A 16,789-nucleotide genomic window follows, 5' to 3' on the forward strand; every position below is an offset into this window, starting at 1 on the left:
AAAGTCACGAACAACAAAGAATGAGGAACTGTTGCAGATTCAAGGAGCTTTCGAGATGTGACAATGAAATGCAATGTACAGTCCTGGATTGGACCTTGGACTAGGAAAAAAAAAAAACGTCCTTTTGCTATAGAGTGGGACAATTAGTGAAATTTGAATACAAGCTGTAGATTAGATAATAGTACTATATTAATTTCCTGATTTTGAGACTTGTACTGTGATAAAAAGATGTCACTGTTTTTAGCAAACATACATGGAAACATTTGGGGGTAAAGGAATATTATGTCTCTAATCTCTGAGGGTAGGAAAAGTGTGTGTGTGTGTGATGCAAGAGAGAGAGGCTGATAAAGCAAATGTGGTACGGTGTTAACATTGGGAGGGGTAAAAGTACATGGAAAGTCTTTATACTATTTTGCAACTTTTCTGTAAGTCTGAAATTATTTCAAAATAAAAAGTCTTTTAAAAGAGAGGGAGAGAAAACCAGATTACCAGGACAGTGATCTGGATCTCTGGTTTTATACTGTATTCTTCTCACTTCATTTCATTCTCTATGTTAAGTTTTCTGATGATATTTTGAAAGACAAGATCCTTCAGTTGTACATTGTGATGAAAACTCATCTTGCTGACAAGGTCCCCAAAACAAAGCTTAGATGTAGGATGTGCCCTACATATCTATCCTCCCAGGCAGCGAACCCTATTTGCTGGACCTTTCCCTCCTTAGGTCACATACTATTTGATCTATGTCCCAATCCCTCAGCAACTTACTCCCTGACTTCAGGGTAACAACTTCATATAGGATAAATTTGGCCTTGATTTAGTCCTCCACTTCACATGTGGTATTAAAATATAACTCAATATATTTTAACTGTTGTGTTCAAGCCTTTAGTCCTTCCTACCATTTTAATCAACATCAAGAGAGTGACTGAGGAAGGGACTTTTTCAACCAGGAGTTGATGATAACCTAATAGGTAGAACTCTAGAAGTTACACTACTGGCAGTCTCTCCATTTAGTGTTGGACTAACCCTCATCTGGTAGTGCCATTTTATACTTGGGGAATGAATTGAGGTTGGGACGTTTAAACATTTTCTGGATTCTAAGTATAAGCCTAGTTTTCAGTATAATTGGGAAAGATGCTTTGATTCTAAGTCTTTAAAGTTGAAGACATTTTAGTAAACCTCTGTTTTTGCATTTTTTATAGTGGTAAAATATAAAAAACATAACATCTACCATCTTAACCATTTTTAAGTGTGCAGTTCAGTGGTATTAAATACATCCACATTGTTGTGCATCCATCACCACCATCCACTCCCATAACTTTTTTCATTTTGTAAAACAAACTCTATACCTATTAAATAACTCCCCAATTTTCCCCTCCACATAGCTCCTGGCAACCAGCATTCTACTTTCTGTCTCTATGATTTTGACTACTCTAAGTACCTCATATAAGTGGAATCAAATAGTATTTGTCTTTTTGTGACTGGCTTATTTCACTTAGCATAATGTACTCAAGGTTCATCCATGCTGTAGCATACTGCAGAAATACCTTTTTTTTTAAGGCTGAATAATATTCCATTGTATGTATATACCACATTTTGCTTCATCATTCATTCATTGATGGACACTCGGGTTGCTTCCACATTTTAGCTATTGTGAATAATGCTGCTATGAATATGTGTGTACAAATATCTGTTCAAGTCTCTGCTTTCAATTCTTTTGCATATATACCCAGAAGTAGAATTGCTGGATTATATGATAGTTCTATTTTTGAGTTCACCTTTTACATTATAATATGTGCTTTAAAAACTGAGCCATTGGGAAGCTTATTTAAAGTAAAAAATTTATAGATTAATCCTAAGAGTGAAGTACTGGCTGAAGTCTGAATATTTATTCTGAAATACAGCTTGATTTATAATCCACACTATAAGGCAATTTATTCTATAATAATAAAAGAAACTCCAATTTCCAAGTTGTCTTTTACTGAAATTAGTTTCTTTTTATCTTATCCTCATAAAAGATATGTCATACATCAAACATTTAAATACATAATAATTTAGTCTCACCTTTGTTTCTAATTCAGAATTCTCTCTTTGTAGCAGGTCATACACTATTAAAAAATCGTCTCTGTCTTCTGCTGCCCCTGGAAGACTTTGAATTTCATTATAAAGGCATATAAGTTCTGACTTTGATTTTTGCAATTCCTGATTAAGAAATGACAATATTTAGTAGAATAAAATAAGACTTTCCATAGAAAAGGTATACTATTGCTAAAAAGGAATCTTTGAAATGATTCTGACAAATTTTTTGCTTTAAATATTTCAACCTGTCCTCTGGCAGACAGACTCCTTTCTTTAGTAAAGCAAAGATTCCTTAAATCAATTAATTAAACTAAGCATTCTTTTTCTAAATTTGCCTTTCTCTTTTAATGCCCTCCCTGCTCCAATTCTGAAAAAAAGTACCCAGAAATTAAACACAAGGAAGCTCAAAGAGCCAAGGCAAGCCAGCCCAAGAGTAGCAGGCTCCCTCCTGCAGTGGCCAAAGTCTGGGCACTGGGGTCTCCACTCAGAGCCTGATAGTAAAAGCTGGTGCAGCATAAGATAGTTCTAGAAGCTAGCAGCAACCGGCCCAGAGGGGCTTTCTGCACAGGGGCAACCCTAACAGGGTCAGGCTGGGTAAGAAGTGTTGTTTGTTGGTCTTGTCAAAGAGATCCTTCCCATAGAAAACCAGGAACTGGGCTCCGTGCCCTGTAGGAGGCCAAGCCTAAGGCCCTGGCTCTGGACAAGGCACCCAGGCAGCGGAAAGCAGCCCCTGGACCGGCCAATGGTTATGGATGGTGACATGCCATAAGCATTCTTAATTTCTATCATTTATAGGTTCAAAGACTGGGTTTCTAGTTAACCCTACTTTATGCAAGGCTTGTATAGAGGTAAATCTTCAGCAACTCCTGCATTAGTTATATTACCTGTTTTAAAATGTATCTTTTTAAAGTTACTTTTTATAGGACAGGTCCTATGTGGTTTACCTTTAATCTTGTGACAACCCCATAAGGTAGGGTTATTGAAACTGAGGCTCAGAGAACTAAAGTGATCTGCCTAAATTCATATAGCCAGGAAGTGGAAAAGTTGAGATCCAAACTGTCTGACTGACTTCAAACACTGTGTTCTTCACTACAAATTACGCTCTTACTTAATAATGCATATTCAGTGACTTAATCAACTAATGTTTCCTCTAATCCTCTGATTTTTTTCCCATATTCATGAGAGAAAACATTTTAGTTAGATGTAGATTTTAATCAAATTTCTGCATTGATGACATGGAATATGCAGTGTTTGATTGGTGGATGACGGGGCCTGAGAGTCAGGCCATGGTGCCCTATGAAGGAACAGGTGACATAAAATTTATTTAGGAGAGGAGTTACTTGGTATATTCCTAAAGGCTTGAGATCAGAGAGGGAGGAAAGTGTTGATGAGGAAGGCACTGGGCAAAAAGGAAAGAAGGTAGGGAGTGGCCACCCAAAACCATAGCAAGAGGGCAAGTAGTATCAATGTCCTACCTCATTTCATGGAAAATTCCTATAAGTCATCAGCATGGGATATAGAGTATTGTGCTAGCTCTCACCCACTCTGCAAACTGATTGTCACCATCCTCTAAATTAGTGATCTAGACTTCCATGAACTCACTTCCAGGTCTCTCTTCCAAATATAGGCTGGTATGTCTCCTGATAAACTTTTCCAAGATGGTAGGACCAGCAGTTAAAAGGAGAGACAAGTCCGGGCCACTATGACCACCATAATAATCAAATCCCTTCTACTTAAAGGACTCTTTCTGGGTAGTGTTGGAACTCAGCCTGGAGAAACAACAGTCACCCCATTGTTACTGATATAAGTAATATTCTATAGCTGCAATTTATTTTAAAATAAAAATGAATAATAACATGAAATCCCTAAATTACAAATGCAAAAAGAGGAAAATAACATCCTGAATGGCAAAATACCTCACTTTCAACTTTCAAAGCCTTCTGCACAGTATTAAGATCAGATGTCAATTGCTTTTTCCTTTCTCTCTCTTCTGACAACTCACTTTCAAGTATTTCAATTTTTTCTTGGCTCATTTTCAATATCTGCAAAAAGTATTTTACATAATTAATTCTATATACAATAATCATGTATACTATAAGTTCTGATAATACTTTTCTGCCTAAACAATTATAAAGTCATCTAGGGAAGAGACAAACCTGGGAAAAAATAGTTCATGGTACCATAGCTCATAAGATAGGTTTTCCTCTCTAAGCCTGTTTTCTCAACTGTAAAATGGAACTAATACTTGTCCTATGTACATTATAGCCATCAGAGTAGGAGTCAAATGTGATTTTGAAAGTAGTTTGTAAGTTTTAAGCACCTACCAAATACAAGGAATTTTTGTTATCTTACCAAATTGATGATAATAATAATAGTAATTTCAAAAATAATGAGAGCAACTACTATTCTATTTATTTAGTGCTTACCATATGTCAGACATTATAGTAAATGCTTTACATGTATTATCTAATTTTGTTTCCCAGTACCCTTATGACATTAGAACTATTATTATATTCTTTTTACAGAGAACATAGGTGAGGCTCAGATAGATTAGGTAATTTGTGCAAGGTCACACGGTCAGGACTGGGATTCAAACCAAGGCTAATTTATAAGCCCTTGCTCTTATTTTCATTTTATTTTAAAAAAACTGAGGTATAATTGACATAGCACATTTTATTAGTCTCAGGTGTACTACATAATGATTCAATATTTGTATATTTTGCAAAATGATCACCACAATAGTTCAGTTAACATCCATCATCACACAGTTGTGATTTTTCCTCTACTTTCAAATATGTAATACAATCTTATTAATTATAGTCACCATGCTGTACATCATATCCCCATGACATTCATTTTATAACTTGTACTTTTTTATAATTTGTACTTTTCGATTTCCTTCATCCATTTCACCCACTCCCAACCCCCTGCTTCAGGCAACAACCAATCTGTTCTCTACATCCATGATTTTTTGTAATTTTTTTTTTTAAGATTCCACATGTGAGATCATATGGTATTTATCTTTCTGTCTGACTTATTTCACTTAGCATAATTGCCTCAAAGTCCATCCATGTTGTTGCAAATGGCAAGGTTTCAGTATTTTTTAATGGTTGAATAATATTTCATTGTGTATATATACCACATTTTCTTTTTCCATTCATCCCTTGATGGACACTTGGGGTGTTTCCATGTATTCATTATTGTAAATAACGCTGGAATGAACATGGGGGTGCATATATCTTTTCAAATTAGTGATTTTGTTTTCTTTGGATAAATACTCAGAAGTGGAATTGCTGGACCATATGGTAGTTCTATTTTTAATTTTTTGAGAAATCTCCATAATGTGCTGCACCAATCTCCATAGTGGCTGCACCAATTTACATCTCCACCAATAGTGCACAAGGGTTTCCTTTTCTCTACATCTTCACCAACACTTGTTATTTCATGTCTTTTTGATAACAGCCATTCTAACAGGTGTGAAGTGATATCTCATTGTGGTTTTGATTTGCATTTCCCCGATGACTGGTGATGTTGAGCATCTTTTCATGTGCCTGTTGGCCATCTGTATGTCTTCTTTGGGAAAATGTCTATTCAGACTCTTGGCCCATTTTTTAATCAATTTTTTTTTTCTATTGAGTTGTATGAGTTCTTCATATATTTTGGATATTAACCCCTTGTCAGATATATGATTTGCAAAGATTTTCTCCCATTTGGTAGATTGTCTTTTCATTTTATTGATAGTTTCCTTTGCTGTACAGAAGCTTCTTAGTTTGACATAGTCCCACTTGTTTATTTTTGGTGTCAGATCCAAAAAATCATCACCAAGACTGATGTCAAGGAGCCTACCACCTGTTTTCTTCTAGGAGTTTTATGGCTTTAGGACCTACATTCAAGTCTTTAATCCATCTTGAGTTAATTTTTGTGGATGATGTAAGAGAGTGTTCCAGTTTCATTCTCTTGCATATAGCTGTCCAGTTTTTCCAGCACCATTTATTGACGAGACTGTCCTCTCCCCATTGTATACTCTTGGCTCCTTTGTCATAAATTAATTGACCATATATGTGTGGATTTACTTCTGGGCTCTCTATTCTGTTCCACTGATCTATGTGTCTGTTTTTATGCCAGTACAATAGTGTTTGGATTATTACAGCTTTTAAGATAGTTTGAAATCAAGGAGCATAATGCCTCCAGCTTTGTTGTTCTTTCTCAAGATTGCTTTGGCTATTCAGGGTCTTTTGTGGTTCCAGACAAATTTGAGGACTATTTGTTCTATTTCTGTGAAAAATGCCATTGGGAATTGTGATAGGGATTGTACTGAATCCGCACATTGCTTTGGATAGTATGGACATTTTCACAATATTAATTCTTCCAATCCATGAGCATGGAATATCTTACCATTTATTTGTGTCTTCTTCATTTCTTTCATCAATGTCTTATAGTTTTCAGTGTATAGGTCTTACACCTCTTTGGTTAAATTTATTCCTAGGTATTTTATTCTTTTTGATGCAATTGTAAATGTGATTGTTTTCTTAATTTCTCTTTCTGATATTTGTTATTTGTTATTATGCAATAGATTTTTGTATATTGATTTTGTATGCAATTTTATTGGATTTATTTACTAGTTCTAACAGTTTTTTATCATAGTCTTTAGGGTCTTCTATGTATAATATCATGCCATCTGCAAATAGTGACAGTTTTACTTCTTCCTTTCCAATTTGGATGCCTTTTATTTCTTTTTCTTCTCTGATTGCTCTGGCTAGGACTTCCAATACTACATTGAATAAAAGTGGCAAGACTGGGCATCCTTGCCTTATTCCTGATCTTAGAGAAGAAGCTTTCAGCTTTTCACTGTTGAGTATGATGTAAGCTGTGGTCTTGTCATATATGGCATTTATTATGTTGAGGTACATTCCCTCTATACCCACTTTGTTGAGAGTTTTTATCATAAATGGATGTTGAATATTTTCAAAAGCTTTTTCTGCATCTATTGATGCATCATATAATTTTTATCCCTCATTTTGTTAATGTGTTGTATCACACTGATTGACTTACAGCTGTTGAACCATCCTTGCAGCCTTGGAATGAATCCTACTTGGTCATGGTGTATGATCCTTTTAATGTATTGTTGAATTCGGTTTGCTAATATTTTGTTGAGGATTTTTGCATCTATGTTCATCAGGGAAATTGGTCTGCAATTTTCTTTTCTTGTGGTGCCTTGTTTGGTTTTGGTAACAGGGTAATGCTGGCTTCATAAAATGAATTTGAAGGTGTTCCCTCCTCTTCTATTTTTTGGAAGAGTTTGAGAAAGATTGATATTAATTCTTCTTTGAATGTTTGGTAGAATTCACCAATGAAACTGTCTAGCCCTTACTTTTATTTATTTTTTATTTATTTTTATTTTTATATATTTATTTATTTATTTATATTTACTTATTTTGGCTGTGCCAGGTCTTAGTTGCGGCACACAGGATCCTTAGTTGCAGCATGCAGACTCTTAGTTACGACATGCAGACTTCTTAGTTGCAGCATGCAGACTCTTAGTTACAGCATACATGTGGGATCTAGTTCCCTGACCAGGGATTGAACCCAGGCCTCCTGCACTGGGAGCATGGAGTCTTACCCACTGGACCACCAGGGAAGTCCCTAGCCGTTACTTTTAATATCTACTTTATTCAGACTTGCCAAAGTGTATTTCCTTTTGTGTACAAAAACCTATTAGGAACTTAATTTGAGGTCAAAATGCAGCCTAGTGAATACAGAGTGAGAATCGAGAGAATTTCCTTAATATTGCCATGAAGCTGCAGAATCTTCTCCACTGGCAGAGCAAACCTGTCAAGTGAACTAACTGCATATTTGGATTGGCCAGTCAGGGAGCAGTATGAACTTGACAAATCTATACTCTCTAACTTGGGAATTGTGTAATGATATGTCGGAAAAGAGTCCTACCAGATCTGTCCTACTATTTACCAACAGTGGGACCCTGAGCCAGTTACCTAACTTTTCTTAGTCTCAGTTTCCTCCTCTGAAAAATAGGGATAATGATGGGCACCTCGACTGTACAAAGTGTATGTAAATGGCAGTTTATATTATTATTGGATTGTTCTGAATTTTCATATTTACTCTTTAGTTGGACAACACCTTTAAATCATCCTTACAATTTCAACATACTAGTTTATCCTAAATACATTTTTAATGGGTTCCTTCCTGAATGACTAATCCTGGAAGGTTTTCTGTAACCACTGATCACAATCATAGGATGTAGATTTACCATACCTTTTGTCTATTTTCAGTAATTCTTAAGCAACCTTATGGAGTCTGCCTCATCTGTATTAGAAAATGTAACTGAAAATGATCTTTTTATTTCTTACCTCATTCAAATATTGTACTTTCACTGTCTCTTGACCTTTCATACTGGTTTCTCGTCTGTCTTCCTATATTACTGATAATTCAGGCTCTAAGAGGGAAATCTTAATCCAAATAAACCATCAGTTAAAATACATACGTATATGTGTTGTTTTAAAAAAATACTGAAAAGATAAGCTACATTTCTTAAGTGTCTTTTCCAGAGGCTACACCCCTGAAATCTCCCTTACCAACAAGTTTTACCTTTTTTCTGATCTTGGATCCTTTGAAGAGTTGCTTTATTATATATTTGAGCCCTTGCTCTGTTTGCAACTTAACGAAAGGGAACAAGTACTATTAGAGAAACATACTAGAGAATCCTGATGATTCTGAATTAATCAAGCTGATAATTTACCTTATTTTTTTTAACTTTACGAAAGTAATTTGTTATTGTTGATTGGCCCAGTAACAAATGCAAAGGAGGTTTATGAGTATTTAGATGTAATTCAGAAACAGAAGACACCAACATTGATATTACTTATTACTTTTATTCAGAATTAGGTTTCAAAAGAAACTTCAATTTGAAGTTTTTAATTTAATTCAGAGATAAAAATATTCCTTTACTTAGGCTGAAGAAAGGAAAGAGTTGATTCACCAAAGCTTTTTATCTAACTAATTTGGGGGAAAGTATTCTGGAGTTTGCTTATATTTCTAGGTTCATAACTTACTGCTAGATGTGTATTTAACCTACAGATTAAAAAAATAAATTCATTAGTTTAGTAAAGCTGGTTATCAATAATTTACCTTTCTCATGTTTAATATCAATAAAACAGAAATAGCAATCCCAAATTGATGAGTTGGAAGAAATGGGGAATGCTACTGGAAAAACGGATGCTAAAACCCAAGTGTAACTTTTATACATCCTCCTGTCCAGTGGTATGGACAAAAGACCTACTTAAAAATCATGTTGACTTAGCAGCAGTGCACAAGGATATAGGGAAGGATATATCTTTTCCCCAGATCAGCTTCTCCCTCTGCATTAGCTGCCATCTGCACTGGCGAACGTTTCTGCACATCCACACATGACATGCTACTTAGTCCCACCCTTACCACCTGTGATTCCCCAGTGCCAAGTGCAGGAAATGTTTCAACTCTTAAAAATGAAAACTCCCCCCATTTCTTTTGTGTTTTCTCAGGACAAGAATGTCATGTATTTTAATGCTATAACTTTTAAGAGATAGATTTTCAAAAGAAAATATATTTGCAATTTACCATAATTTGTGGCACACTAAATACAGTCATGCATTTAGGCAATTTATGTACTTCATGAGACTGACGATCAAAGTTTAAAGCAGAAAAACACAGGGAAGGGGCCGCAATAATGTGAGAAATGAGCAATGGGATATAGAGACCTCTAGGCAGCTGAAGGGAGCCTCCTACCTCACCTGTCAGCCAGCAGTAAGCAAAGAGGAGAACTAACGGACTTCTAGGGAATCCCCTCATTGGCACAGGGTAGCCGCCAACAACTGTGGAGAACGGTGTAACAGTTCAGAATTTTCCACTCTCAATGTTCTACTGTCTGAAAGGTGGGGGCCATCTAATACTCTGAACCAAATTGTGCCTCCCAGGCACTGTGTGACTAGAGTTACTGCCATCCCCCCATGTGCTTGTGTTGTGCTGTCCTCTCTCACAGGCACAGTCAGATGAGATGGCAGCTGCAGCCCCTGTAGAGAATAAAACACTGCCCAGTCATCACCTCCTGGTAGAGATGATTTATGTGCTCAGTGCTGGGCATGTTGTAACCCCCGTGAGTTATAATATGCTCCCCCTATGAATCCTCACGAGACTTGGTATGATGTAGAAAATGAGCTCTAGGGCCAGACAAACCTGGATCAATTCCTGGCTCTGCCTCTTACTTTGGTCAAGTTCTTCTATGTTCTCTCAAATATGAAATGGAACATACCCACTTACTTTGGGGAGGGCTGTTATAGGGATTATATAAGATTATGTTTGTAAAACAAGATCATGGCATACGACCAATGTTCAACATATCATGACTACTGTTATTCCTGCCAGATACCTAGCATTTCTTCCATTTTAAGCATTTTCTCTGAGAACATGCATACTAGCAGCACTAAGATGGCGTATTTAATGGTAAATCTGTCTGCATATAAAAACAGGTAAAGAACACAGTCATATGTTGAGGAGTCTGCTTGATTTAAGGGAATATTTTCTAAATTATTTGTTCTTTTGAAGTCACAGGACTCCCCCCTTCCTTTTATATTCAAAAGAATTTTTTCTTTTTTAGAACATTGTTTATATGTATGTATGTATGTATGTATTTTTGGCTGCGTTGGGGCTTCGTTGCTGCGTGTGGGCTTTCTCTAGTTATGGCGAGCAGGGGCTACTTTTTGTTGCGGTGTGTGGGCTTCTCATTGGATGGCTTCTCTTGTTGCAGAGCATGGGCTCTAGGTGCGCGGGCTTTAGTAGTTGTGGTGCATGGGCTCGGCAGTTGTGGCTTGCAGACTCTAGGGCACAGGATCAGTAGTTGTGGCGCACGGGCTTAGTTGCTCCATGGCATGTGGGATCTTCCCGGACCAGGGCTGGAACCTGTGTCCCCTCCATTGGCAGGCAGATTCTTAACCACTGTGCCACCAGGGAAGTCCTCGAAAGAATTCTTATGGGGAAACTGTCTACAGAGTGCCCTCAAGTGGAGGCCTCTCTGGTTGATGTGGAGGCAGAAGACCTAGAGACTTGCATCTGTGGAACATCAAGAACCCCTGAAACACAGTTTGGAAACTGCAGTGGCAAAAATATGGGTTTTGTAGTTAGTTGAAATCTGAAATCTTGACTTCCACATTTGTGCATTTGTGATCTTGGTTTCCTCATCTGTAAAGCAAGGTGAACGATACCTACCTCCCCAAATTTCTGTTAACATTAAATGAGTTATGCCAACACCCCACCCAGCAGAGTCATTGCAACATTATAGGTACTCAGATCTTAGTTTCTATCCTTTCACTTACTTTTTTTGTAGTATACAGAAAATAAAGTAGCTAGAAGTCAGGAATAATTGCATGAGACACCCAAGTACCTGTCTAAAAGCTGAAGATCCATGAAAAGGAAAGCATGGCACTAGGTCAAGATCTGGAAATGAGCTCATGGGAAAGGGCTGTTACTCTTTACCTAATGGTTACAGCACTCAGTTCACTTAATTCCTCTGCTGAGAATGACCCTTTACTTAATACTTATTGTTGTCACCATCACCCAGCTGCTAAACACAATCAAGGAAGCTTGAGGTTTTTTCTTCATGAAAGATTAAGAGAGAACTGTGAAGGCAAAAATCTATTTATAGTTACATCCTCTTTCCTCAGGAAATGACTTTAAAAAATCATTTAAGTATAACTACTTATTCATCAAGTACCTTTTCTAGTTTTAAAGACTTCTACTTTAAAGAGAAGAAACATTTACTTACAATGATCCTCATTACCTCATTCCAGCTGGCTCTACATGGGATGAAGTAAGTGAAAGGATCAGTGAGAGTCAATAAAAGCCTTATTATTTTAGAAATCCACACATATTTCAAGTCTTAATGACAAGGAAAAGAAAACTGGTTTCTATCACAGCCTACAGGATTGAGATTAGACACAGAAAAAAATTTCTGATACTTAATATTAAACATTAGGGAGAAAAACTGTATGATCTTCTTTTCTGAACATCTTTTAAAATAAGATAGATGCTCATTTATTCAGAATGTCATAGACAACATCTATCATAGAGGGAGGTAGATTAACCAGTTATTCTACAAGGATCTTCTCTGTTGTCAAGAATGCTATGATACAAAGGGCCACAAGGTGTCATATCTCCCTTCAAGAAAGAACTTGCCACATTCTTCTCAGGCAGCTTCCAGTGAATGACTGAGCATGGTGAGGATATTAAAGCCTGGTCATTTCTGGTCAGTGTGGATCCTCTACAGGTTATCATTGTGCCAAAGCCCTTGCTGGCCTGGCTGAGACTTCTCAGAGCTGCAATATAGTCTGATGCTCTTCTTATCCAATCTTCCTTCCTTCTCTCTCTTCTTTAAGAGATGCCAGGACTGCATCATGACCTGAAGGTTTTGCCCATGTCTAATCCTTCTTTTTATCCTTCACAGGTACCACCCCAAACAACTCTTTTGCAATTCTAAGTTCATCTTGGTGCCTGATTCCCAGAGTGGCCTCTTTCAGGTGAATTTATGGATGACAGAACAAGGAATGGGCCACTATCATGGTCACCATCAAAAACACAAGAAAATGATGATTTGATTAAAGACATAAATATAAATACCCAAGAAGCTCAGTGAACTGCAAGAAGGATGAACTCAAAGAGACCCACACTGAGGCACAGTATAATCAAACTATTTGAAAGACAAAGAAAGAAATAATCTTGAAAGCAGCAAGAGAGAAGTGACGTCACATACAGGGGATCTTCAATAAGATTACCAGCAGATTTCTCATCAGAAACTTTGGAGGCCAGAAGGCAGTGGGCAGATATATTCAAAATGCTAAAAGAAAAAAAACCTGTCAACCAAGAATCCTATATCCAGCAAAACTGTCCTTTCAAGAGTGAGGAAGAAATTAAGACATTCAAGATCAACAAAAGCTGAGGGGGTTTGTTACCACTAGACTTGCCCTATGAGAAATCCTAAAGGGACTCCTGCATGGTGAAATCAAAGGATACTAAACAGTAACTCAAAGCCATATGAAAAGATAAAGATCTCAGTAAAGGTACATACATGAGCAATTATAAACGCTAGTATTATTGTAACTTTGGTTTGAAACTCCATTTTTTGTTTTCTACATGATTTAAGAGACTAATACATTGTTTTAAAACTATTATTATCTAAAAGCTAGTACCACTGTAACTTTGGTTTCTAATTCCACATTTTGGTTTCTGCATAGTTTAAGAAACTAATGCATTTTAAAAAGCAATCATTAGTTCATGTTTTTGGACACACAAGATACAGAGATGTAATTTTGTGACATCAATAACTGAAAAGGATGGGGGCAGAGCTGTAAATAAGCAGTTTTTGCATATTATTGAAGCTAAACTGGCATAAATTCAAATTAGGGTGTTATAACTTTAGCATGTTAAATGTAATCCCTATGGTAACCACAAAGAAACCAGTTATAGAATATACTCAAAACGAAATGAAAAGGGACTTAAAGTGTTTCATTACAAAAAAATCAACTACATACAAGAGAGACAGTAATGCAGGAAATGGAGGACAAAAAGCTATAAGGCACGTAGAAACAAATGGCAAAAAGACAGAAGTAAGTCTTAGTTTAATAAGTACTTTAAATATAAAGGGAGTAGTTTCTCCAATCAAAAGACAGAGATTGGCAGAATGGATAAAAACAAAATATGATTCAACTACATATTGTCTATAAGAGATTCACTTTAGATCCAAAGACACAAAGAGGTTAAAAGTGAAAGGATGAAAAAAATTTTCCATGCTAATAGTAACCAAAAGAGATCAGGGTTGGCGAAACTAAAATTTGATGAAATAGACTCTATTTTTTAAAACTCTTTTTGGCCATACCCCATGGCATGTGGGATCTTAGTGCCCAGACCAGGGATCAAACCTGTGCCACCTGGATTGGAAGTGCAGAGTCTTAACCACTGGACCACCATGGAAGTCCCAGACTTTAAATCAAAAAGGTTACAAGTGACAAAGAAGTACATTATATTTTAATAAATAGTTCAATACAGCAACAAGATATAAAAATTATAAATATTTGTGTACCTAATAACCAACCAAAATGTAAAAATTGGGAGATAAAAAGAAGAAATAAACATTCCTACAATAAGAGTTGGAGACTTCAATACCTTGCTCTCAATAAGGGATAAAACAACCAGATGTAAGATAAGTAAGGAAGCAGAGGACTTGAGCAACACAATAATTCAATGAGATCTAACAGACAGGGGACTTCCCTGGTGGTCCAGTGGGTAAGACTCCATGCTCCCAATGCACGGGGCCCGGGTTTGATCCCTGGTCAGGGAACTAGATCCCACATGCATGCCGCAAGTAAGAAGCTCACATGCTGCAACTAAAAGATCCCACATGCCACAATGAAAGATCCTGCATGCCCCAACAAAGATCCCGTGTGCCACAACAAAGACCTGGTGAAGCCAAAATAAATAAATAAATAATTTTTAAAAAGATCTAACAGACATATATAGGTCTACTCAACAACAATATAATACTCAATCTTCTGAAGTGCACACAAGACATTCTCCAGGATAGACCATATCTTAGGCCACAAATTAAGTTTTAATGTATTTAAAAAATAGGTATCATAAAAGTGTCTTTTCCAACTACAGTAAGGTGGAGTTAGAAATTAATAACAGAAGGAAAACTGGAAAATTCACATATTTGTGGAGATTTAAATGACATGCTCTTAATCAACCAATGGATCACAGAAGAAATCATAAGAGAAATAAGGAAATACTTAGAGATGAATGAAAATGAAAGCACACATACTAAAACATATGGGATGCAATGAAAGCAGTACTAAGGGGGAATTTTATAGCTACAGACACTTATATTAAAGAACAAGAGCGACTTCAAATCAACAACCTAACTTTACAATTTAAGAAACTAGAAAAAGGACAACAAACTACATGCAAAGGTAGCAAATAGAAACAATAAAGGTTAGAGCAGAGATAAACAAAACACAGAATAGAAAACCCTAGAAGATCAGTGAAACCAAAAGTTTGTTCTTTGAAAATATCAACAAAATCGACAAACCTTTAACTGGAATAACTAAGGAAAAAAGAGAGAAGATTCAAATTACTAAAATAAGAATTGAAAGTGGGGCCATTACTACTGATTCTACAGAAATAAAAAGGATTATAAGAGAGTACTCTGAACAACTGTACATCAACAAACTGTATAACCTACATGCAATGGACAAATTCCTAGCAATACAAAACCAAAAACGACTGAATCATGAAGAAATAGAAAATTTGAATAGACCTATAACTAGCAAGGACATTGAATTAGTAATCAAAAATCTCCTATACAAAGAAAAGCCCTGGATCTGATGGCTCTACTGGTGAATTCTACAAATATTTGAAGAAGAACTAATACCAATCCTTCTCAAACTTTCCCCAAAACTTGAAAGGGAAGAAGCACTTCCTAAGTTGTCCTATGAGGGCAGCATTAACCTTATCCAAAGGCAGGCAAAGACACTACAAGAAAAGAAAACGACAGACTACTATCCCTTATGAGCATTGATGCAAAAATCCTCAACAAAATACTAGCAAAACAAATTTAACACCATATTAGAAAGATTATACACCATGACCACATCAGATTTGCTCCTAAAATGCAAAGATGGTTCAACATAGGAATACTGATCAATGTAATACAACACATTAACAGAATAAAGGGGAAAAAAAATGATCAGTTCAACTGATGCTGCAAAAGCATTTGACAAAATTCAGTACCCTTTCATGATTAAAAAGCACTCCACAAACTAGGAATAGAAGGAAACTACCTCAACATAATAAAATATATATGAAAAACCCACAGTGAACATGATTCTCAATGGTGAAAAGACTGAAGGCTTTTCCTCTAAGATCAGGAACAAGGCAAGGATGTCTGCTTTCACCACTTCTATTCAACACAGTACTGGAATCAGCCAGGGCAATTTAGCAAGAAAAAAAAAAATAAAAGGCATCCAAATTGGAAAGGAAAGAGTAAAATTATCTCTGTTTGCAGATGATCTTATGTGTAGAAAACCTTAAAGATTCCACAAACTGTTAGAAATAATAAATGAATTCAGCCAAGTAGCAGGATACAACTGCAACACACAAAAATAAGTTGCACTTCTATACACTAACAGTGAACAATCTGAAAAGGAAATTACAGAAACAGTTCCATTTATAGTAGCATAAAAAAACATAAAATACTTAGGAATTAACTTAACCAAAGAGGCGAAAGACTTACACAATGAAAACTACAAAACACTGCTGAAAGAAATTGTAGAAGACATAAATAAAAACACATTCCATGTTCATGGATTGAAAGACTTAACAATTTATTGACTGGAGCCATATTAATACGCCAAATGTTATTGACCAGAGACGTATCAATACGTTTTTAGAGAATGATACAATTAACATCACCATGGAAGTTGTTAGAGCTTAAAATTGATCAAGCATTCATTATACAACTTATGATTGTCATTATCATTCACATTTTGCTCCATTAGGTTTTTGTTCCAACCTTGTGTATATTATAAACGCAAGTTTATTACTGTAAAATTTTTGAAAATGACACATCATGAAATTTTGAGTGAAGAATTTTTTGGTGAATTTTATGCAGATA

General features: G+C 36.0%; 1 protein-coding gene and 1 pseudogene across 6 annotated transcripts in view; both read right to left on the reverse strand.

Moving 5' to 3' along the window:
- CCDC30 (coiled-coil domain containing 30) overlaps nucleotides 1–16,789 on the reverse strand; it is a 156,535-nt gene that overhangs the window by 83,251 nt on the left and 56,495 nt on the right. Inside the window, exons 9-10 of one of the 5 annotated variants that reach the window (XM_082387701.1) lie at nucleotides 3,993–4,118; nucleotides 2,062–2,199 (exon numbers count right to left, since the gene is read on the reverse strand). The exons of the other annotated variants lie outside the window; for them this stretch is intronic. Of the exons in view, the coding sequence (XP_082243827.1) occupies nucleotides 2,062–2,199; nucleotides 3,993–4,118 (264 nt within the window). The remainder of the gene's footprint in view (nucleotides 1–2,061; nucleotides 2,200–3,992; nucleotides 4,119–16,789) is intronic. 5 annotated transcript variants of the gene reach the window in all.
- Nucleotides 2,133–2,819, reverse strand: LOC309610519 (transmembrane protein 256 pseudogene; annotated as a pseudogene). Its single transcript has one exon. The product of its transcript is annotated as a transmembrane protein 256 pseudogene (transcript).

The sequence above is a fragment of the Balaenoptera borealis genome, assembly GCF_965194805.1.
Source record: "Balaenoptera borealis genome assembly, chromosome: 1".
NCBI classification, from domain to species: domain Eukaryota; kingdom Metazoa; phylum Chordata; class Mammalia; order Artiodactyla; family Balaenopteridae; genus Balaenoptera; species Balaenoptera borealis.